Source organism: Erythrolamprus reginae, chromosome 1 (genome assembly GCF_031021105.1).
Source record: "Erythrolamprus reginae isolate rEryReg1 chromosome 1, rEryReg1.hap1, whole genome shotgun sequence".
In the NCBI taxonomy this organism is placed as follows: domain Eukaryota; kingdom Metazoa; phylum Chordata; class Lepidosauria; order Squamata; family Dipsadidae; genus Erythrolamprus; species Erythrolamprus reginae.
Window position 1 is genome coordinate 351,617,164 of NC_091950.1, and position 26,168 is coordinate 351,643,331.

General features: G+C 36.2%; 1 protein-coding gene across 2 annotated transcripts in view; it reads right to left on the bottom strand.

Annotated features, from left to right (window-relative positions):
• Window positions 1–26,168, bottom strand: part of KIF6 (kinesin family member 6) — a 149,877-nt gene that overhangs the window by 62,370 nt on the left and 61,339 nt on the right. The window contains exons 14-16 of one of the 2 annotated variants that reach the window (XM_070734266.1): window positions 21,878–21,986; window positions 11,178–11,222; window positions 10,804–10,859 (exon numbers count right to left, since the gene is read on the bottom strand). In XM_070734266.1, the coding sequence (XP_070590367.1) occupies window positions 10,804–10,859; window positions 11,178–11,222; window positions 21,878–21,986 (210 nt within the window). The remainder of the gene's footprint in view (window positions 1–10,803; window positions 10,860–11,177; window positions 11,223–21,877; window positions 21,987–26,168) is intronic. The other variant, XM_070734267.1, reaches the window with a different exon arrangement.

The following is a 26,168-nucleotide window of genomic DNA, read 5'->3' on the forward strand; positions in this document are numbered from 1 at the left end:
TAAACAAAACATAGTAACAAATCTAATATTTTGCAATCTAAATTACAGTTTTAAGTTAAAAAAATCCAAAAGAGCCCCAATATATAAAAAACAAGGACACAATCGAATCATACACAAAAACTACATGGGCAAGGGGGAGATGTTTCAATTCCCCCATGCCTGATGGCAGAGGTGGGTTTTAAGGAGTTTCCGAAAGGCAAGGAGGGTGGGGGCAATCCTAATCTCTGGGGGCAGCTGTTCCAGAGGGTTGGAGCCACCACAGAGAAGGCTCTTCCCCTGGGTCCCGCCAGACGACATTGTTTAGTCGATGGGACCCGGAGAAGGCCAACTCTGTGGGACCTAGCCGGTCGCTGGGATTCGTGCGGCAGAAGGCGATCCCGGAGAGGGTGATTCTTCTCTGCTAAATAAATTTGGGAGTCTGAGTGGCAGTTTTTTAAATTTATTTATTTTATTTATTTATTGGATTTGTATGCCGCCCCTCTCCAGAGACTCGGGGCGGCTAACAGCAATAATAAGACAGCGTATAACAATAATCCAATACTAAAAACAATTAAAACCCATTATAATAAAAAACCAAACATACATACAGACATATCATGCATAAAATTGTAAAGGCCTAGGGGGAAAGGGTATTTCAATTCCCCCATGCCTGGCGGCAGAGGTGGGTTTTAAGTAGCTTACGAAAGGCAAGGAGGGTGGGGGCAATTCTAATCTCTGGGGGGAGTTGGTTCCAGAGGGCCAGGGCCACCACAGAGAAGGCTCTTCCCCTGGGTCCCGCCAAGCGGCATTGTTTAGTTGACGGGACCCGGAGAAGACCGGCAGAAGGCGGTCCCTGCTGGTGTTGTTGCAGAAAGCTGTAATTTCTTGATGTATTTTGTAAAATTCTTGGACATGGAGCCAAGTACGCTAATGAAAATGGGTATCAGAGTCACATGTTTCATCCATAATCGCGTAATTTCATAATTTTCTAGTTTATAGTCTAGTCATAATTTCCTTTTCTTTGACTGGCATCTCCTGGTACAGCGCTATCAATAAATTGTACACTTTGGTTTTCGACAACTGTGATATCTGGTGTGTTGTGTTCTAAATGACGATCTGTCTGTATTTGAAAATCCCTCAGGATCTTCGCCTTCTCATTTTCAACAAGTTTTCCCACTTAGTGTTCCCATGACATTTTGGTTACGGGTAAGTCATATTTTTTACATTATGACCCATGGATCCGTTTAGCAACTCAATCATATCAAGCTTTGTAATCAGTTTGCATGATTTTTCTGCACTCATATATTAAATCTGAAACATTTTCAAGTTTGTCATTGCAAAATTGGCAATTTGGATTGTTGGTGGGTTTTTGTATCTTCGCTTTCATGGCATTAGTTTGTAGTTCTTATTCTTGAGTAGCATGTATTAAACCTTCCCTTTCTTTCTTGATGGTTTTTGCCCATGTCAAGTTATCACATTTTCCTTCAATGTTTTTCAAGTGCTGTCCATACAATTGTTTTTCCATCCATTTAATCTGTCATCTAGCTATTTTTCCTTATATTCTGCCTTTGTTTCTGTTGTTTTAATAATGTTCTCTATTTTCACAGCCTGCAGCAATTTTTCTGTACTTTGGTTCACATAGTCATTCAAACTTTGCTTTTCTTCTTCTACAGTTCATTGGCTTGCAATAGCCCTCTTTCATGTATTATTCTTGGCAGGTACAGCCTGTCGACGTCACTTTGTTGATGTAAAGCGTGGTACATATTCAAAAATTTACGTGTTTCCAGTCCAAATTTTCCAATTCAGCCAAAGTCCAGTTAATAATTCCAGTTGGGTAATAATAATAATAATAATAATAATAATAATAATAATAATAATAATAATAATTTATTGGATTTGTATGCCGCCCCTCTCCGTAGACTTGGGACGGCTAACAACAATGATAAAAACAGCATGTGACAATCCAATAATAAAACAACTAAAAACCCTTATTATATTATAAAACCAAACATACACACAAACAAACATACCATGCATAACTTGTAATGGCCTAGGGGGAAGGAATATCTCAACACCCCCATGCCTGGCGGTATAAATGAGTCTTGAGTAGTTTACGAAAGACAGGGACAACTCTAATCTCCGGGGGGAGGTGGGGGCAACTCTAATCTCCGGGGGGAGTTGGTTCCAGAGGGTCGGGACCACCACAGAGAAGGCTCTTCCCCTGGGGCCCGCCAAATGACATTGTTTAGTAGACGGGATCCGGAGAAGGCCAACTCTGTGGGACCTTATCGGTCGCTAGGATTCATGCTGTAGCAGGCGGTTCTGGAGGTAATCTGGTCCAATGCCATGTAGGGCTTTAAAGGTCATGACCAACACTTTGAATTGTGACTGGAAACTGATCGGCAGCCAATGCAAGCCACGGAGTGTTGAGGAAACATGGGCAAATCTTGGAAGCCCCACGATGGCTCTCACGGCTGTGTTCTGCACAATTTGAAGTTTCCGAACACTTTTTGTAGTGTATCAATAGAACTGCCCATGTATTAATGGCTTTAAATATGGTTGACAGGCATCTGGCAAGTTAAGCATAATTTTCAAGAACAACCTCCCCCTATGTATGTATGTATGTGTATCTCAGTGCAGTTCTAAATCAAAACACCATTTGATTGGATCCAAATTTATAATTATTTTTGTGATCATAAAGCAAATCACTGCAGTTATTAAGCAAATCATGTTTCTTAAGTGAATTTGGCTTCCCCATACGACTAGCAAAATAAGTTACAAATCCTCATCATGTGATAATAGTATCCTGCAGCTGGTCATAAATGTGAACCTGTTGCCAAATGTTCAAATTACAATCACATGATTGTGGGGGTGGCATGACAGTCCTAGGGACAAGTAAGGAATGTAAAGCACATTTTCCTAAGCTACCATAATTTTGAACTGTCACTAAAGTGAATTAAGGACTACTTGTAGAGAGAAAACACTGCCTATTTTTATCATGGCAAGTCATGCAATAATGAGTATCAAGATTGATAGCTTATCAGGAGAGAACATATTACTGTTAATTTATTATGCAAAATATCTGTTTATATCCCACTTTTCCATATACACAATATACAATTGCTTAGAGTGATTAAAAGTATACATTAAAGAAATCTAAGCATAAAAACAACATAATTAAAATCAAGACTAGCTATCATTAAAATAACTTCAATCACAAGCTAAGGTCTAGAAACTCTTAGCTTACTCAGCAAACTGATGAGAGGAATTGCTAAGCAAACTAGACTTCAACATCTGGGGTGGGGTTTTTATTTCTTCATATTTTTAGATTTCTGCAGCTGACAAAACTAGCCCAGCCACAATAGCTTCACAATTTAATGTGTTCTTTTGCTTGGCACTTCATCCTAAAACTCTGGGTAAAATCAAATTCTTAGTTTTTGTGCTTGATGGTAATACTGGATCAATTCTAATTTTTTTTAAAAAAAAAATCTATGGGCTGGTAAGCAGACTTTATCACTGAAATGAAAATGAGGTAATCCCATATGCCAATAGGCTATTCTGATTTGAAAAACAGTAACCTTTGTCTTGCAGGAAAAATATTTATATTATTTGTAGTTCATTGGTTTTAGGGGGTGGGGGGAGGTGCAGTCCTTGGAAAAGTTGCCAGTTATATGAGATTAGTAACAGAGTTCCTTTAATTACTATTTCCCTCTTCTAATTACTATTTTCTTAGTAATGAAATAACTAAATCCAGTCACCATTCAAGGTTTGAAATATGATTATTTTTAACCAGCATTTTTCAACAGCGGGAAAACTACCACATAAAATTTGTCACATAATCAGAACTTGATATTCTTTTAAAAATATACATTAAATACTTTTCAACACAAATTGTTAACAGTGTCATCCTATATATGACTCTCAGAATTAAATTCCATTGGGCTTAATGGAGTATATAAATAAATTATATAAGATTGGCCTTTATTTATCTAACAGATATTTTAACTGATTTTATACTGTGTAGCCTCAAAGAAGCTCAGTAAAATTTTAACAACCAAACCTACAACAAAAATACAATAGTATGAAATATTTCTGTTCAGGGTTCTAGCCCGGGTTCCAGATAGCCATTGATATACCTATTTGATCTCTTCCTCTCCACATCTGATTGCTAAATATGTTATCCATTCAAAGGACTGGTTGCAATATTCTTCACCTTCTTTCTCTCTCCACACACTTTATTTTTTTTATTTTTAACATTGCATGTTTTATCATTGTATCAATTTTCTGGCCAATCCACAATCAATAAAATGGAAGTAAATTGTATCAAAACCCACATTACAAACAATGCAATCCTAGAGTCAAAAGAAGATTATATGAAATTTGTGTTGTAGGCATTTGGATTCTCTTGTTTTGGAATTATCCCAACTCTACTTATTTTTCAATAGAAGAAAATATATGTCGTTCCGGGATGAACTGTGGAGTCCTTGGTGCTCTCTGAGTTTATTTTTTGCTTGCAGATGTTTCATTGGCCAACTAGGTAACATATGTACTAAGAGTAAGTGTGGGATTTACCTTCTGTTTATATATAATAGTTTGTCCTGCCAGTGTCAGTTTAGATGTGGTTTTCTAACTAGTGGTTCCTTGATTAGTGTATTGTGTTCTACGTGATTTTTTGTCTGGTGTTAATCCCTGTTTATCTGGTTATTGGCTGTTCTGGATTTTTGTGTTATTGTTTCTTTCTGAGAATTTTTAATATCTCTTTTGAATGGTGTGTAAATGGTTTATTCCTCTGTGTTTATTGATTTTTATTTTATATATTTTTATTGGATATGATTTAATTTTGTCCAATTGAAAACTGACTCACATTACAGAAAAGAATAAAACAATAATACAAAATAAGTAAAGAAAATTGGGAAGTAATCATTTGACACAAAAACATGTGCAAAAATACCAAATTAGGGAATCTACCTAAAATAAAAACTTTGGAAATGTCAACAGGATTGGAGTCCATAGATTTAGGGAGGGATTGCATGCCAAAAGGCAGGTATCATAACTGTGATTATTAAATTTATGTGTACGAAGATTATATTGTGGTTCTATTTCCCCTAAAATAAATCATCAACTTGTTTCATTATTATTGCATTGAGTTCTGCTAGATTAAATCTAACAGTGGGCCATAGCTGTAGAGACAGGCAGGTCTAGTGAACACAATATTAAAGTGAATATTCTAAAGATCTTAAATAATGCATTTGAGAACAAGGTGAAAATCTCTCTTTATTTCTTATATTGGACAAGTTCATTATTTATTTCTATACAATCAGAATTAAGAGTCCAAATAATAATTTGGGGACCCTCTTTTCAATAGATATCCCTTTTATTAATACCACTGGACATTTTTGCAAAATACATTTCCATATACACTTCTGTGTTCTCCTTGATGTAATCTGAAAATTCTTATTCTCTGCCATTTGTTTGACATTTCTTTCCATTCATCCACTTACTTACTGCAACAGCTGCATCTTATTTTCATGATCCTATGTCTCTGCTTCATTTTAACTCATGCTTTCATTTGAGCTTACTTTAGTTGTTCTACAAAGACAATATTACTAACCACAGTTTTTAATAAAAAATATTTCTGCTGAAGTTTTGCATACCAGGTGGATTTTGAAAAAATAATACGAAAGGCCTACAAGCCCCAAACAGGATATTAATAGCAGGTGAAGATACCTGTGATTCTTTATTATTTCTTTCCACCAGTCTCCTTCACTGATATGTAAGAGAACAAGTATCAAATCAGTAGTCTGTCAAACCAAATTGAAATATATCAGTTTCTCAAAGCAAAGCAGACCAAAACAAGGAATATAAGGAGATGAAGAAGTGGATCCACATATTAAAAGAAAAAAAACATGCAATGGGAAAAAAGGTTGAAGAACTAAGATAGAAATGTAAGAAGAACTAATGTGTTCCCATTTTCCTTTAGTAATGTAGGTTTCCAATTATTTTTGATAACTGAAAAATGTATTTATTGTAATACCTGTAGACAAAAGACTAAGTTTTATGTAGCGCTACAAAAAAATAGCTAGTTTCTAGTCAATGAATTTGCATTTCTTCTCTACTATTGCTATTAATATAACAAATGAAATGATGCAATTGTACTATATGGTAATAGAGGCACTATATATAAATGAGAAACATTTATTAAATAATGAATTGGTGTACATTCATATTGACAATAAGAAACTGTTTCTAGGAAGCTTATTTTAACAGAAAATTTGGAACAATCATTTATCTTTTCTTTTACATTCAGCTTCAATTACAGCATTAGTTAATTTTTTTATGCAGAATAAGAAGAACAGCTGTTTCCCTTAAGAAAATTAAATAATTTGATTAATTAAAAATATTTGCACTGATTTTTTTCCCACTTCTGGAAAGTTTAGCCTTATTGATGGAATAAATTTCAGGTTCATATTGAGGCACTAAATAAGTTAATGAAATTAACTTAATTAACTTTAATTAACCTAATTAATTGAATAATATGATAAGATCTTTTAAAACATTCTTTTAGGAATGGGATCATGTGGCCAGGATTTGTCCAGTTTGAGCATTGTGAAGACTTTACTTTTTCATATCCTATTCTTTAATATAATTTTTATTGAAGAAACTGTTAATAAGATTTTTAAAAATGAAAATATTTTTTAAAAAAAGTTAAGGAAGAAGGGAAAACAAATAAGAAAGATAATAGAAAAAGAATGTCTTTTTTTCATTATGTTACTCTTATGTCCAAAGTTCTTAGCCCATTTCATCATATAGTATTTCGCTTGTTCTACTTCTGTTTCAAATTTCGATATAAGTTTATGGCAAGTACATGTTCAACTTCACCTTCTATATTGCTTCTACATTGTTCAACTTCACCTTCAAGTTCTATCTTCTGCTGCTCCACTCCAATATCCAATATCCAATTTTCTATCTTTAATCTCTCTCTTAACTGAACATATGTAAACTATTAAAAACTAAATCCCTCTGGGGCCAGTTGCGGTCTCAATTTCAGCTTATATTTTCCATGTCCCCTTTCTAAGAACTCTTCATAAGTTAACTGTTTTACTTTACCTGCAATATTTTTTTCTATAACATGCTTTGTGTATTAAGATTAATAAGGCATTTTGGAACACACTCTGGGTTTAATATCTGTTAATTTAAAGATTCTTAAAATTCACCTTAACCTTAATATTATTGTACCATAGACAATTATGCCACCTGAACTACATACTGATCAGGTGCTTCTATTCTGGTGGTTTTAAAAAAAATATTTTTTGATGACAAAATCAAACTGATTATTGGACTTTTATTATTTATTTATTTATTTTGATTTATAAGCCTCCCCTCTCCCAAGGAACTCAGGGTGGCATACAACAATAAAATGATATACAAAAATACCCCCCCCCCAATATTTAAAAAACATTCATCCCTCTATCATTCGTCATTCATCACTATTGGCCAGAGCAGAGTGTTGTTGGTCAAAATCTGTATAGCATTGTAAAAATAATAAAAGTGAGATACAAACAGAATGGTACCATTCTGGTCAACAACCAAGTACAGTATTTTATATATTGGAGATATAAGGAGAGTGTAATGTTAATTTATTTTAAGGAATGAGTTAATATTGATTGAGCTACCCAAGCCATGAAAAATGGATGAAATGTATTCCAGCATGTTTCACATTTTAGAATATCATGTGCCTTCCCCAAATTTATTATAACAGTGGTCTTGCCCCAATTAAAATAAAAAAATTACTAGATGTTTTTGAAGTTTGCAAGTGGACTTGATGAAAAGCACTGCTGGACTTTGACATAATTAGAAATTCTAGAACTGTAAAGCACCGAAGAACTGAAAACATCACAAACATCACAAGGACTAAAGCTTATCTGTCATCATGAATGCTTGCATAACAATAAAAAGTTATACCACCTTTTGATCATTGAAACATTAATATTGTCTTCATTTTCTTTTCATTTAATGATTCCCTCTCTATAGGTATAATTCTTGCCAGGTATATTTGGTAAAATACTGTATGTTATGCTACTAATATGGCTGACTAGCCCTTCCCACAGTTTCCCATTTGGGATTAGGGGTGAATGATAACTTCTTTTAATTTCTGGGAAACAAATGCATGATTTTCAAAAGTTCTCCTTTCAGATAGTTCTTTCTAATTTATTATTATTATTGCTATTGTTATTATTGTTATACAGTGATCTCTCGGTTAGCGCGGGGGTTACGTTCCAAGACCTCCCGCGCTAACCGATTTCCGCGTTATACTGGATGCGGAAGTAAAACCACCATCTGCGCATGTGCGCCATTTTTTTCATGGCCGCACATGCGCAGATGGTGGAGTTTGCGTGTGGGCGGCGGGGAAGACCAAGGGAAGATTCCTTCAGCCGCCCAACAGCTGATCTGCTCCGCAGCGCGGAAGCAGCGAGGAGCCGAAGATGGGGTAAAGGCAAAGGGGAAACCCCATCTTCGGCTCCTCGCTGCTGCCGCGCTGCGGAGCGGATCAGGTGTTGGGCGGCTGAAGGAACCTTCCCTTGGTCTTCCTGCCGCCCAGGCAAAGGGGAAACTCCAAGATCGCTTGCCGCTTGCCGCTTTGCAGCTTGGAGCCTTGCTTCGCCTCCTTCGCTGCAATAGGCAAGCGGCAAGCGATCTTGAGAAAGAGAGAGAAAGGAGGGCGACTTGCCAGTCCACGCCCCCCTGGATGAACAGCCTCGCATGGCCCCAGCGCCGGGCTCCGCTGTTGCCTCCGCCCCCATTCGGCTCTGCAGCTGAGAGGCCTTCCCGGCAGAGCCCTCCCCAACAGCTCCCGCTGCCAGCGCAAAAAAGAAAAGAAAAAGAAATCCCCAAAAGAGGCAGGCACAAAGCGGGGGCACAAGGGGAGCTGCCCGGCAGAGGTTGCTTTTTTTCTTCTCGTGGGCAAGTGGAGGGGGGGAGAGAGAAGGGAGGAAGAGAGTGTGAGAGAGGAAGAAAGAGAGAGAGAAATGATAGAAAAAAGGGGAGAAAAAAGAGAAATGAGAAAATGATTGAAGCATAGTGACAGGAAAGAAAGAGAAAGAGACAGAGAAGTGACTCTTGGTGATGACGTATGACGTCATCGGGTGGGAAAAACCGTGGTATAGCAAAAAAACCGTGGAGTATTTTTTAATTAATATTTTTTGAAAAACCGCGTTGCAGCGTTTCGCACTAATCGAGACCGTGCTAATCGAGGGATCACTGTATATGTTATATTTATAGGTACTAGTCTTACAATTTTTATAAGTATATTATTACAGGATTTTAGACAAATCTCAATTACAGTTCTCATTATAATGATTAATATTAATTTTCAGATACAAAGCAACATTTTCAGGATATCAATATATACTTAAAATTCATTTATTTATTTTTTGTTCTATCATACAATGGTAGAAAAAATCTTGCAGTAGTATATTTTGGTGATTGCAACTTAGTTGTAGATTTAGCACATGTGAATTCTACTGTATGATTCCTTTGCAAAGCTGGGAGAAAAATTAAAGTATCCAACTATGATCACCCCATTTCAGGTATCATGACATATCACTGAATATCGTGGAAAGTAGTTAGATTTTTTTATATAGCTCTGGTGTGAAGCAGTGATTGCTCCAGTGGAAAATCAGAATGTTGAAATATTTGTGGCAGAATTCTAAAATAGAGTCAACCACTGTCTGTCATGACTATTACAAATCATCAAGACTGTAATATGGATTCTACATTGTGTCAAGTGGCTCACCAAAAGGTCCTCTAATGACTTTTGTGGTGAAGTATATCATATTATTAAGTGTTGGCTAGCAAATATAAAATAATACTGATATGATCTGAACTTCATTGAGTATACTAGAATAGCCAGGAATACTTGATGGAATCCAAAACAAAAATACAAGGAACGTAAATATCTAGCTTTAAGCACAGATGGGTATAATTCCTGTTTGTTGGTTTTTCAGTATAAATCTACCAGGGAAGTAGCCACATAGGATTTGATGTATGGCATTCTATACAGTCCAATGACAAACAAATCCATTGCAAGAACTGGACATAGCTAGTTTAATGAAAAGAAAGACCAAGGAAGACATGATAACAGTGTTCCAATATCTCAGGGGTTGCCACACAGAAGAAGGAGTCAACCTATTCTCCAGAGCACCTGAGGGTAGAACAAGAAGCAATGGGTGGAAACTAAACAAGGAGAGAAATAACTCAGAACTAAGGAGAAATTTCCTGACAGTTAGAACAATTAATCAGTTGAACAGCTTGCCTCCAGAAGTTGTGAATGCTTCAACACTGGAAGTTTTTAAGAAGATGCTGGACAACCATTTGTCTGAAATAGTGTGGGTTTCCTGCCTAAGCAGGGGGTTGAACTAGAAGACCTCCAAGGTCCCTTTCAACTCTGTTGTTGTTGTTGTTGTTGTTGTTGTTGTTGTTGTTGTTATTATTATTATTATTATTATTATTATTATTATTATTATTATTAAATCATACTGTTTTTATTGTCCAACTAGCACAATCAGAGAAAGAATTCTAAAATAGAAAACTCTTTTGTTCTTGAGATTTATACAAATTGGATGTGCATTGCTAGAACTAACAGGATGGACTGAAATTGAAGAAACAAGCTTATGAAACAAACAGGAAAATTAGTATAAATGATAAAATATTGCTAGAATAGAATAGGGAAAAATTTAATTAACTAATTCCAATGGCAGATATAATTTTAGTCAGTGTATTATGTAATATAATTTTGATGCTAAAAAAGGAAATATGCATACTCACTGATTTGATTTCTTACATCATTTACTTTTTGTCCCAAAGATTTTGCTTCAGTAAACCTGATAAAAGCAATGAAGTTTAGAATTGTTACTAATGTGTAATATAACTAGTCAACATTTCTGTACTATTTTCATTTGCGGTTTGCCTGCACATTAAATTAAAGCTGAATCTATGGCAATGAATCACATTAGACGGACAAAATGGCAAGTTACACCTTTTGTACTGAAAGTGTGTGTGTGTGTGTGTTTGTGCATAAAGGCTATGTAACTGTTACACACTCTTTTACTGTTAGCAGTAACTCTCTTAACAGAAATAAAAAGTTATATTTTTCATTCTGCATTCTGATATTGTTAAAATTATTCAGCATCCTTACTCACCAAATCAAGCATTTTGATTGTCTGCGTATTTTGCTAATGTTATTTCTTTAAAACAAATATTGGAAGGAGGGAGGGAGGGAGGGAGGAAGAAGGAGGGAGGGAAGGAAGGAAGAAAGGAAAGATGGAAGGAAGTAAGGAAGGAAATAATCAATCAAAAATCCCAAGCTAGATATAAGAAATAATAGCAATAACAATTAGGCTGATATGCAGTCCCATAGTACTTTACAGAATTCTCAGAACAATTTACAATGTAGAAGCATCATTTGCATATTGGCCCAATAATCTGGATCCTCATTTTACTGACCTTGGAATGATGGAAGGATGACTCAATCTTTAGCTTCATCAAGATTGAACTATGGACACTTATCCTGCACTACTACACTTTAAGCACACTGCACTACCAGGACTCTTAACATAAAGTATGATTTAGTCCAAGTCCTATTCTTTTTCAGCTCCCCCCCCCCTTTTTTAAAAGCAACATTAATATTTGGTTCTTTTCTTAGAACAAAACAAAGAATAAACAGTTTAATTTTGCTAGCCACCTGAGTCACATATTGAGATGAGCGGCCATATACATTAATTAATTAAACAGACAAACCTACAATTGCTAACCTCTCCATGGTATCTCTCAGATCAGGATGTGAGTGAATTCAGACTTTGCTGTTAAGAATGTCCTACATGACATAACTTGTACTAGTTACATAACTTGTACTAGTTATTTAGCTTTCTAAATAACAATAACAGTATATGTATGAGTTAAAGAAGGCAACATGTCTTTGAAGATAAATCTGACTTATATTTGCATGGACAGAGCTATATTGTTTTCTCGTCAATTATAGAGAACTGATCTACCATTGCCTTCTTCTGGAATGTATTTTGATTTCCCGTCTAGCCTATAGCACTGGAATTTCCTGATAGCCTAGCATGCAAGCATTAGAGGTTAGCTTTGACTGTTTCATCATAGTATTCTTTGTTGTTGGGTCCTTTTAGTGGCGGGATGGGTCTCAAGTTCTTGAGTTTGTTATTTACAAAGTTGTAGAAAGCTTTAATGTGTTAAAACATATTGTGATGATTCAGATCTGAAATTGCCTAAATCCTTTTGGTGTGTTTATTGAAAAGTTTTAGACAATTTTAGATCTCAATCATTACAATATGTTTAACACATAGTTAATATAGTAGCACATCTAACTATGCTACTTGTAATTTGCCTCACAGATTTAACCTGTATCTGCATATCCAAAGTATTTTCCTTCAGAATTTATTTATTATTTACTTATTTATTTATTGGATTTGTATACCGCCTCTCTCCGCAGACTCGGGGCGGCTAACAACAATGATAAAAACAGCATGTAGCAATCCAATTAATAAAACAACTAAAAACCCTTATTATAAAACCAAACATACACACAAACATACCATGCATAACTTGTAATGGGCGAGGGGGTGGCATAAATGAATCTTGAGTAGTTTACGAAAGACAGGGGAGTTCTAATCTCCGGGGGGAGTTGGTTCCAGAGGGCCGGGGCCGCCACAGAGAAGGCTCTTCCTCTGGGGCCCGCCAAATGACATTGTTTAGGATATCCCCCTCCCAATTTAAATCCTATCTTAATTTAGCCATTCTATGTGTCTGATGAAGTGAACTACAGCTTATGAAAGCTTATATCTAGTAATAATAGCTGTTGAAAAAAGTGTTACAAGCAGTGTTCCCTCTAATTTTTTGGGGGGGTGGGCGGAAAAGTATAGTGTCTGAGCGGCAGTCCCTTCGGGACTGGGCGGCACAGAAAAAATAAATAAACAGACAAACAAACAAACAAATAAATAAAAAAACCCACCCTGTTTTGCCTCAGAGAATTTCAAAATAAAATACTGTACTGCGTGTCTATAACAGTGAGCTCATAATAGGGCAACTCTATCAATATCAAAATGCCACTTAAATAGTTGAGCTAGTTTCAAACTAGATTTTGATTTTCTTTCTCTCTTCCTTATTCCCATTCTTTTTATTTCTCTTTTCCGTCCTCTCTTTTTTCTATCTGTTTCTCTCTCTTCCTCTCTTCCTCTCTCTCTCCTTCCCTCTCACTCTTTTCCTCTCGGCTTCTGGGCAGGTTTGGAAAACTCTGAGTTGATGATGATTTTTAAGTGAGCGATTGCTCACTGCTCAGCTTAGAGGGAACTATGGTTACAAGAGACCGAATTTTACCCTCCACCCCAAGAGTTAAGAAGTAGACACTTGGCTAATATGAATGAGTTTACACCTTCAAGAACAAAGTAGCTAGACACAGGAGTCTTGGGGGAGGTTGGGAAGCCCTTTTTGTCATTTTTTGGAAATCATGAAGACTTAATGCAAGGAACTGGAATAGGATAAATGTTCTTATCTTCAAAAATAGGAAAAAAGAAGATTCAGGTAACTAGAGACTCTTTTGCTGCTACCCTGATTTACTACTAGGCAAAACATTGGCGCAGATTTTAACCAGTCAATTGGTGAGTATTTAGAAAAGAATGCATTGCTTGGCAGGAGTCAGCATGATTCAGTCAAGAATAAATCATGCCAAACTAACCTGATCTTCTTTTTTGATAGTGTGACCAGTTTAGTTGACCACAAAAATGTTGTGGACACAGCATATTTTGACTTTAGTAAAGCATTCAACAATGTTTCCCATTACATTCCTGGTAGAGAAGATCGTGAAATATGTGCTTAAGTCTTCTACTATTAGGTGGATAAGTGTGGGTTGAACCCAGTATTAATGGCTCTAAAGGTTTGATGAGATGTATCACAGGTCTCTATTTTAAGCTTTGTGCTATTTAACAATCAATAAGAGTTTATGAATTCTGCGTGAACATAAAAATGGAAGAAACGGGAAACACCTTAAAGGACAGTATCAAGATTCTACGACAAATAAAAATTCATATTATTTGGTAAGAAAAATCAAGTATGAATATTGAGAGCAAAAAATGGGAGGGATCATATTTGGCAGCAGCATATGGAAAAAAGATTTGCATGTCTTGATGGAGCACAAGTTTGAGACAGAAGAATAGAAGAAAGGAGAGGAGAGAAGGAAAGGCAGTTCTAGGCTGCACCAATGAAGTACAGTGATACCTTGTCTTACAAACTTAATTGGTTCCGGGACGAGGTTCTTAAGGTGAAAAGTTTGTAAGATGAAACAATGTTTCCCATAGGAATCAATGGAAAAATGATTAATGTGTGCAAGCCCAAAACTCACTCCTTTTGCCAGCCGAAGCGCCCGTTTTTGTGCTGCTGGGATTCCCCTGAGGCTCCCCTCCATGGGAAACCCCACCTCTAGACTTCTGTGTTTTGGTGATGCTGCAGGGGAATCCCAGCATTGCAAAAACGAGCGCTTTGCTGGCAACGGAAGCCTGGAGGTGGGGTTTCCCAGCGAAGGGAGCCTCAGTGAAATTGCAGCATTGCAAAACCAACAAAGTCCTTGAAAACCCACCTCCGGACCTCTGTGTTTTTGCGATGCTGCGATTTTACTGAGGCTCTCCCCGCTGGAAAACCCCACCTCCGGACTTCCGTTGCCAGCGAAGTGCTCGTTTTTGCGCTGCTGGGATTCCCTTGCAGCATCACAAAAACACGGAAGTCCGGGAGGTGGAGGGGAGCCTCATGGGAATCCCAGCAGCAAAAAAAGGGGGTTCGCTGGCAACGGAAGTCCGGAGACGGGGCATCCCAGCGGTGGCAGTGGGTTTGTAAGGTGAAAATAGTTTGTAAGAAGAGGCAAAAAAATCTTAAACCCCGGGTTTGTATCTCGAAAAGTTTGTATGACGAGGCGTTTGTAAGACGAGGTATCACTGTACAGCACTAACAAAGATGAAAAGATGCTACTGTTCTTCTCTAATCTCTGTTGGGAAAACTAGTGATTTCAAAATATTACAGACATTTCTGGGATTGCATTTTAGTAAAATCATTAACAAATACAAGTGGGACCAAAAAGAGATTAACCAAGATAACAGGTCTGGAAAGGTAATTCTAGGAGAAAGGATTATAGGTACTGGTATACTCAGTTTAGAGAAGAGATGACTGAGAGAAACACCAGATATATGTTCAAGTAATTGAAGGGTCTAGAAATATTCTAGAAGATGGGACAATAAATAATTGGCCAAGAAATTCAGGGATGAATATCAAAAATTTACTTGGGCTCTTGAGAAAATAAATAGAACTGTTCAACTATAGAATAAATTGTACCAGGAGTATGGTGGACTCTATTTTGCAAAATATATTTAAACAGAAGCTTGGTAACAACTGTGAAGCAATGCTATTGTAGTGAATTCTTGCACTAGATAATCTCTGAGATTTCTTCAATCCTTTCATTGTATGGTTCTATGAAACCCCATATAGAATATGTTCGTGAAAACTATTTGTGGATTTCAACTGGGTCAGAATGCAACGAATCATCTGTTGCAAACAGCATATTACATAAATGCTTAGTTCTACTGATAATTGATTCATTTTCAACCCCAATAGTTTTAAAAGGCTTGAACAGGTTGGGGCTATGCAATTTAGGAAATCTGTTAACAGTAAAAACATGTCAGAATAATCTTGCATCCAAATTATTATGTGTTTTATGTAGGCAACCTTTGAAGATGGTTTGGAAGCTCTAGATGGCACAGAATGCTACCGCTAAATTACTGACCAGCATGCAATGCAAGAGTCATATTACACCTACTCTATGATTTGTACAGCCTGCCTATTTACTGCTAAATCTATTTAATGGTTTTGATGTTGATTTGGAAGATCCTATGTTGTTTGGGTTGAAAGATTTTTGAAATTTCTTTCCCAATATGTCATAACTGAGTCTTGGAACTACTTGGAAGGGAATCTCTTTGTTGTTTGTTAATGGGTAATTCCAAGGAGGTAGTTACTCAGCAGCTTCCAAAACAGGCTAGACGTCTTTATATCCAATTCCAGTTTTACCCAAACTGGTTATTTTATTTTGGTTTTGAAAATGGCTTGTGCCTATGATTTTACAGTTGATCATTATTCTTATTTGCTACCAAGAAAACTACAAGGACCAGTGTTTCACTCTGTGTGTGTTCCTTGGTTAACAACCATTCATTTTGTGAGTATTTGAAGTTATGGCAGTGTTGAACAAAAAGATTTAAGATCAGTCCCCAAAGTTACAGGCATTGTAGTGTCTCTAGAGCTGCATGGTAAGAATTTGGGCATGTAGCAACCCACCTGTACTTAGGATTGCAGGAGTGCTACAGTTTTCCTACCTGTCTATTTCATCCTTGTTGCCCTGGCCCATCATTGCTGTCTTTTTGTTGCCACTGAAGTTTAGCTATTCATGAGGCAGCTGCTGGCCACTTGTTTTCTACCCCAGGTCCAGTGAAGGGCTACCAAATATTTTACTACCACACTGTGGGTGTGGCTTATGCAGGACGCCCTGCATTTTCTTTCAACATCTTTCAGTGCAAATTGGGTGCTCTGGGGTGGAGCTCAATTTTTGTTACCCCACTGGGTTCCCCGCCCCTTTCCGGGCAGTAGCCCGCCCCTGCCCAGGTCATACATGGTGGGTTTCTCACAAGACCTGGGGAAGTTGGTCTCATGTGGCCAGTAGCTGTCTTACGAAGGGGCAGGCTGGTCATGTCTCATTGTTATTTGGGAGCAAGACAGCAGTGAAGGGCAGCTAGGATGGGATTGCTCAGTGGAATTCAATTAATGACAGCAATGGGGAGTGCCATGATTGTGATTGCTAAGCAATGTGGTCTTGTGACTTTACACTTTAAATTGCATTGCTCTGCAATGGAAATTCTGGCCCAATTACCATCATACCTGTATGTATATGCAACCCACTTAATTATTACATGTATATGTCTTCGGAGAGGGGCGGCATACAAATCGAATAAATAATAATAATAATAATAATAATAATAATAATAATAATAATATTAAAAACAATAACATTTTATACAAAAAGCACTCAGAGTTTTTAAACATTTATCTATAAGGTTGCATAATCATGAAACAATTTCAAGGTAACAAAATCTAGAATTCTATAAATTATTTTCTACACTTTTTTGCCCTTCCCTTCTCAGGGCAGGCAAGGAGTGACTGGGAGGGGCGGGCGAGGGACGGGCTAGCCACTGATATGTTGAGCCAACAGGAAGCCACAGCGGGGGGAGAACGAGCACAGGTTGGTGACACCTTGCTTCGACCCACCTGTGCCACCACCACCCTTGCACTATTACCTTGTTCTGGCCAGCGAGGTCTGCGCTGCAAAGTTGCAAGTTTCACGTAGCTATGGTGGAGATTTCCAACTCTACCATGAGCTGCCTGGCCAGTCCCATATTCCAAAGTTCTAGTCACAGGACTGGCCATTTATCATCCTGGAGCAACTCCTCCACCTGGGTGCTCTGCAGACCATCAAAATTTTCTCACAGACCACCAGTGGTTTGCGGACCACCGGTTGATGACCTGTGACTACACAAAACTGCTATTTCATTTAAGTAATTTAGTTTTTTTACTGTTGAATAAAAATTACAATTGCAGACTCTGCCTGAACTGGTGAAAATATTTAACAATTTTTTGTCAATCTGTAGAATTGTTGAGATTTTAAATATCTGTGGAGATTCTCAGTCATCAAGATGATAGTTGTCCCAAAAGTGCTTTTTCCGCCCAAGAGGCAACTAGACTTTTTGGTTTTTCTTTGAAGATGTTTCTTCACTTCTCATCCAAGAAGCTTCTTCGGTTCTTCTTCAGAAGTGAAGAGCTTCTTGAATGAGAAGCGTAACAACTTCAAAGAAAAACCGGAAAGCCGAATTACCTCTTGAAAAAGCACCTTTGGGATTGAGATTTTAATTTAGGAAAAATGTATATCATGCTTGTTCTTTTATAAATAATTGTAGAAGGCAACCTAAAGGAGAAAAAGAAAACTCTATTCCAATATTCAAGAATATTTTAGGAATGAACTCACACTGTTATGATTTTTGTGGCTAAGACAAGTTCCTTGTCATGAATTTTTTATGGTTACTCATATAATCAGCCTTATTATCAATGACATCATTAAATAATTATCTGGGCAAGAATTTATCTATGATGAAGAATTGAAAAAAGGTTTATGTTCCATTTTGCCTAACAAAAGTGGACATGGAACAAAGTAAAAAATAACCTCCTCAGCTTCTTAAGAGGCATATATTAGGTAATTCTTTCCATTATTGACTTTTTTCTTTGTTTTTTTAGCATCTAGTATTTTAAGTCACTTTTACTTTTATTCACTCACACTAATTTATTCTAAGCACTTAGCACAATTCGGATACCTGGACCCTCCCTGGTCAGCTTTTCTGCTTCTAATACAAGCATTACTTTTGGCAGCTTTCTCCTAAGTGCAGATCCCTCTATCTGTAGGCTTTGATTGACATGGGCACACATCCCTGTATAGTAGGAAAGTTCACCTATACTAGCAAGTCACGAGGTTTCTAGACAAAAAGAGCTATTCCTTTCAGCAATTCAGTAACTCCTTTGATTTCCTCTCTCCAACTCTCTTCATTTTTCAAGGCTTACCAAGAGCTATTAGCATTTTTCAAGGCTTATCAGGAGGAAAAGCTATTTATTCCTACTGTTAAAACAGCAGAAAGAAAATGGAATATATATGAATGGTGAAATATTGCAAAAAGGTCCAATGATATATATATTAATGGAAAATTATGAACTCATTTTCAGTTTATAGGACTAATAATCAAGCATTATGTTCTGGCAGTCAGTGGCTTGGCTTATGAGTGCAATAGGTTTACACCACTGGTGTCTAGCATCTCTTCTTCAAAATAAATGTTTTTTTGCTTTTTTGCTAGAAAATGGAAATTTATGGAGGTAACTCAGATAAGGGATATGTCAATTTTGAATTTCACTTGAAAAGTAGAATAAATTTAGCCAAAATAACTATCCGATCATCTCTGTTGAATATTTGTACATACTTTGTGCACTGCTGAAATTGGCTCAAGATATAAAAGTTTAGGCCCCAAAAATCTATTAGCCAGCTTAATAGTTAACAGACAAACATGTTTCTGTCACTCAGTAAATTTTATTTAAGAAAAAATGCCTAATTTGATTCAGGAATGATGATAACTGTTGGCACCTTTTATAGTACTGTATATTTACTTGTGGTGCACTGTGATCTGGATCCTATAAGCTGATGGGAAATGTTTGCAGATTGATGAAATTTCTGTCAGAAACTTGGGTTGGATCGCTTTTTGATCCTTTTCAATCCCATGATTTTATGGTTAAAAATACTGACAAGTTGGAAACAATTTAGAAATGGATGAGAAGGAAAAATAAGGTGCCTGAGGAAGTAATGCTAGTGTGGTTGCCTGGAGAGGATGGTGCCACCCTACCACAGAAAACTGAAGAAAAATCTATAAAAAGCAGTTCTCTGGACATCTTTAAGTAGTGCAAAGCATGAATTACGCCAATGGTTTATGGAAAAATGAATGCAGCCATTTCAACTAGGGATATGGGGAAAGCCAAAAAATAAAAAATCATACAGTAACGAAAAAGTAATTTTGAATCAAAAATCCAGCACAAAATGAAACAGATAGCAATCCTACCACATATATATTATTGGCATAACAAAGATTTACATTTAGGGGAGAGTTTTGTTAACTCAGAAATGTATTGTATATATAATCTTACCTAGCAATTTGAATAGTGGCTTGGTCACTGAGTTTCTGTATAAGTGGTGGTTCAGTAGTTTCATTCCAAATTACAGAGTAGATCTGAGAAGGGTTTGTTTTAAACAAGTGTGATGTATCTCAAGTTCCCAATGTCATTTGCTAATGGGTTTTCACATACAATAAAGCACTCCTTGTGCTCTTCATACCATAACATCTGCAACAGTTACCATTAATACAGCAAAATAATATTATCCTATGCATGTTTACCCAGTAAACATTCTAATTTGATTATCCTGTGTGGATGCTAGGATTCAGACCAAAAGTCAAATGTAAATCCTTGCTTTTATTTTATACTGGATTCATTCAAATGGATATCTATTCTGCAAAATTTAGAAAGATTACACAGTATTTTAAAAAACAACTTAACTGAAATGTATGTTACATGGGCAAAACTGTTTTCTGTTAAGATTAAAACAATATTATTTGGATGTCCATGTAAAGTATCTAAATATTTGGTTTCTCCATTCTAGGATATCTGCAAGAAGCAAGGGATGGAAACTAATCAAGGAGAGAACCAACCTAAAACTAAGGAGAAATTTCCTGACAGAATAATTAAACAGTGGAACAAGTTGCATCCAGAAGTTGGGGATGTTCGAACACTGGAAATTTTAAAGAAGAGATTAGACAACCATGTCTGAAATGGAATAGGGTTTCCTGCCTGAGTAGGAGGTAATAATAATAATAATAATAATAATAATAATAATAATAATAATAATAATTATTATTATTATTATTATTATTATTATTATTATTATTATTATTTTAAAAAATGAATGGCCCAAGAGAGCTAAAGGAATATTTTTAGTAGCCTCAGTTTATCTCCAGAATCCTAATATTTCTTCTTGCATTCAGTGAATTCTGAAGTTCTGCCACATTTGGTAGGCGTAGCACACAAGCGGAAAATTGGTCAGGCAATCTCGCTGGAGTGTGCTTAAACTTCCTTAAGGGCTATCAACTGAATATTTTTAATTTATTCTAGGTTAAGCTTCCTGAAGCATTTTAACTATTGTACTATTATTAAAATATTTTATTTATACATGAGAGTTGGAAAACTGAAGAAAAACAAGTTCATAATAATTGCTTTATTGTTCTTTAACTGGAATTTTACATTTACTGTTCCTTTCTCCAAAACCCTAAAAGATTTTGCACAGCTTAAAGATAAATAACTTGAATTTTATTTCATTTCATTCTAGTAATAGCAGAATATGCTCAAAGCACTATTTCCCATTACCATATCATGGAAATTCCCTAAAATATCACTCTGAAGTGTCTGCTACTTCAGATTTCCTATACACAATACATTTAAACATTTATACAGTATATTCCCAGTTTTGCTACATAACTGACTGCAGCTGAATGTTATATGGTATGATCTTAGGTTATGAAGAAATCAATAACCATGGACAGATTTGTGAGTAGTATATTCTCATTTTTTAAATTGTATAGCATATTTTCCTTTTATTCACATTTTTCCACAATTACATTATCCAATTGGCAAATAAATTCTTCACACATATCCATATTTACAGCACAAGTTTTTATTTGTAAATTGAGACATAAAGTGTGTATCTACTTTTACCTATAAAAAGCTATTAAGAGATAAAATGTGTTTTTACATTTGTTTCTACACACGTTTTATGCATTCAAAACTATTTATACGAATACATTTTCCAGAATACTTATTATTGCAGATATTTGGTATTATGGTGTCTCTGCTTATCAGATCAATTTGTAAGATCCCTGTTCCTCTAGAATGGAATAGAACTAAAGATCCTACTCTGTCACTTAATTCACAAATTTGTGGAAAGTTTTCCAGAGAGATGTAGTTTATAGTAATCCCTACTCTAAACAATATCTCTTAGGTGTGTACACTTCTTGTCTTTTATTACAATCTGTGCAGTTAGTATACTTATTTGCTTAAATCATCTACATATTGTAATTAAATTCTGTCTCCCAGCCAGAAGTATCTATTTTTGCCTACAAAACCTTTGAGTTTTATGGTTGAGTGTAAATCTTACCTTTGTTTAAGGAGCTGTTTATTGTCTTCAATAGTTATGCTATCTACATAATCTCTTTTGAAAATTTCAAAGGCTTCTTGGCGTCCAAGTGACATTTCTTTTCCCATTCCTGTTCAAGGAATACATCAGAATGGGTTGATTAGTAGAAATAATATTTAAAAGTAAAAATAGTTCAAGTGCAGTTCAACTCTTAGTAATAAACAGACTACTTGGCTATTGCAGAAATTATTTGCCAATGAATTTTTCTTCTGGGAGATTTTTGTCTCCCCTTTTTGAAGACAAAAGACTTTAGAATTCTCAGGTGATTCCCCTATCCATGTTCAAACCAATATATTGTACCAATAAGTTCAAAGTGATGCTTGTGAGCAGAGAGGGTCACTTATGAAACATTTATTTCTGAATTGTTAAAGCAATTACCTATTTTTCCAGATTTTCATAGCCGCTTTAACAGATGCTCCCATCTCTCTCTGCATATGTGCACATGCATAGCTGCTTTAATTTATTTTTCTGATGAAGTAAACTTGCTGTGCAAGGACAGACATGTAGAGACAGTCAGGAAAACATTCTGGAAAAGTTATGGCTGCTTCAGTTGGCTCCAAATATACTGAAACACCTCTTTCAGAAGTTACATAGTCTTATTAATTCTGGCCAAGCACTTTTAGATTCCAAGATCAGTCAAGATAAGCTAAGGGTTCCTTAAGATTAATTAGAATTTCTGAGAAAATATACAAATTGGACTATGTAAAAAAAATCAATGGAAATGAAAATCTTGCTAATTTACTTATACTGTTGGCCAACTCCCCAACCTCTCACCACCGCCAAACCACTCTGGGTCCCGTCTGTCTTTTTTGGAATCAGCACAGCAACCACTTTCATACTAAATTAATCAGTTTCTGTAGCCTATGGAAACTTAAATGTCATTTATAGATTCAATGGTATATCTAAAATGACAGAATCACGTTTATTTCATGTCGTCTGAAGATTCATGAGACCAAATATTTTGCATGTTTCTTCTTAAATGGCTATTAATGTCTCCCTAATTAGAATCTGAGGGTCAACACTCAAAGCAATTTATCTTTTCCAAAATTACTGACATTTTCAGGAAGGATTTTTTCCCCTAACATTTTTCCTTGATTTACTCTTTTAGTTTCCAGTATCATACTATCAAATATGATCATTGGTAACAAATGAAGAAACAAGAGTAGTAATCTCAGCTCCAAATTCCCATTAGTTTCTATGGTTAGGATACTGGAGCCATGTCAACTTTCATTCAGTTGGGAACAAAATCATTTTGAAGAATTTGAACTCAATAGTTAGAGGGGGACTATTTGTTCTGAACTTGAAACAAAACATGTTTTCTATTTTCATACAAATCCCTATTAAATATGATTTTGCAAGATGCCTGCACAAACCATTACTGACTTGAGCCAACAAAGAGACAAAAGCAATGGGCTTATTCAACACTCGTGAATAATATGGCAAGAGCAAAAATATGCTATTTTAGTTATTGGTTTGGAGCTTCCTTATATGCACTGTACACATTTTTACAGTTGATAACCTGGCTGAAAAAAACAAAACATATCTCACACAAAATACATATGAACAGTATTAAGTTATAAAGTATGATGTCTATTCCATATCAAGAAGTGATAGAAAATTGTAATTTTTTTGTTCTAATTAGCTTAGTCAGATTTCAGAGTGTTGAAAATTTGCATGCTGGTTTTATTAATGATTTATGGAAAATAACATGACTAAGTAGGTTCAGACAATACCTTAAGCCACAAACTACAACAATTACAGCATATCAAAGAAAATGTTAAATCAAATTACAACTTGCTCCAGTTGTGATATAAATATCTGAATTCCTACAATGTACAATTAACACGAGAACTCTCTCGATGCCAAGATATCTGGATGACATCCAAACTGATAAAAGCTGGGTTAGCATGATACATGAACATATCCTCTGCAATTCTGAGCATTTCAACAATGGAACTTATTGATTGATATCTCTGGAGTAATAATTGTTAAAAGATTATGTATTTGTTTATTTATTTATTAAATTTTTATGCTGCCCATTTCCCCATAAGGTGGTTCTGAACAACTTATAAGTTACATAACAACAACAATAATAATAATTAATAATAATTTAGTAGATTTGTATGCCGCCCCTCTCCAAAGACTCTTTGAACAAATAGGAAAGTAATTAAAATATATAATTACACAGATTAAGATTTTAAAACTATACTGAAAAACTATTACTCTATACCAGTGATAGTGAACCTTTTTTTTCTCAGGTGCCCAAAGAGTGCGCGTGTGCGCTATTGCGTATGCACAAGTGCCCATACCCACAATTCAATGCCTGGGGAGGACGAAAACAGCATCCCCCACCCCCCGGAGGCCCTATGGAAGCTGGAAACGGCCTGTTTTTCAACTTCTGGTGGGCCCAGTAAGCTCGTGTTTTGCCCTCCTCAGGCTCCAAAGGCTTCCTTGGAGCTGGGGGAAGGTAAAAACACCCTCCCCCAGCCCCTGGAGGCTCTCTGGAAGCCAAAAATGCCCTCCCAAAGCCTCTGTGTGAGCCAAAAAAGAGCTGGCGGGCACACACATGCACACTGGAACTGAGCTAGAGCAACGGCTTGCGTGCCAGCAGATATGGCTCCATGTGCCACCTGTGGCACCCGTGCCATAGGTTCGCCATCACTGCTCTATACTGAGATATAAAATTATACAAAAACCAGAACTAAGAAGCAAGAAGGATTGGGATGAAGTCTTCTTCCGCTGTCAGCCACCTCCATCAGCAAACACACATTTTAATTCCTTTCCCAGAGGGTAAAAGGGTGAGATAAGTTCTTGTGTCTGGTGGCAGAGTATTCCATAGTGGGAAAGACTTTTCCTCCTGAACTGTCTTTGAACTGGAGTCGTGACTCCAGGAAAACCCCAAAATTGTACCCTAGGTTTGTCTGGGGTAGTGCAACTCCATTAGAATTAACAATGATAAATAATCAGATCCTGAGGTCCCTTGCATCCACACCAACCTCTATCTTGCTGACTAATTGACAGAATGCATACAGAATCCCTGCATCTGTGGAACTGACATTGGCAAACGTTTTTATGACATAAAATTGTCATAAAACATGAATAACATAATACAAAATGTCATAAATCATTTCCTAAGATTAACTCCAGGTGTTTGACTGTGCTATACAATTAAACATGGACTACTTTCAAGGCAGATGCAGCTCTGAATGTGACCTTAATTTTTAAGAATGTTTCAAGTGAAGGCAATATATTAGAAGTGCTGCCATTGCTGAAGGCATTAAGGAAGCTCAAACTGCCCCTGGAGCTGCTGATACAGTTGTCCAAAGGAATTATTGAGTCTGTCATTTGCACCTCCGAAACTGGTTCAGTTCTGCAACCTAACAAGACGGACAGACTTCAGAGGATAATAGGAACTGCAGAAAAAAATATTACTGCCAACTTGCCTTCCATTGAGGATCTATATACTACGTGAGTCAAAAAGAGGGTCGTGAAAATATTTACTGACCCCTCACATCTACCTCACATCCACCCTCAAAACGATGTTATAGAGCACTGCACACTAAGACAACTTTTTTCTCAAAAGCCATCACTCTGCTAAAGAAATAATTCCCTCAACACTGTCAAACTATTCACTAAGGTTGCATTACTATTATTACTGGTTTTCTCATAGTTCCATCTCCTCTCACTTATGACTGTATGACTGTAACTTACTTGTGTCCTTACAATTTATATTAATATTGTTGCTTATTTATGAAAATAATTAAATGTTGAGCCTCATGATTCTTGACAAATGTATCTTTTCTTTTATGTACACTGAGAGCATATGCACCAAAGACAAATTCCTTGTGTGTCCAATCGCATTTGGCCAATAAAGAATTCTATTCTATTCTAAAGAAATAAGGATCTTCTAAGATAAGGTAGCCAGCAACATTACAAAGAAAATAACAGAAGAAGAAAATCTATTTGTTATAGAAATTGAATTACAGAAATAAAACTCTATCTTTGGCTTGCTGCATAATCAGAGTAAACAAGAATAAGAATAGGCTGTGACTTCATGCATATGGACACACATTTTAAAAGCCCCCAAATTAGTAGGTACAAAGAGGAAAGCTGGGCTGGATTAAAACATGTCACAGTTGGCAGAAACCAGTAGGAATAGATAGAAGCAAATCTGAAGTCAAAGCCACAAGAACTTTATGAGCCCCACCCAGTGTTGCTACCACATCCAAACAAAAAAAATGTTTATATTTTA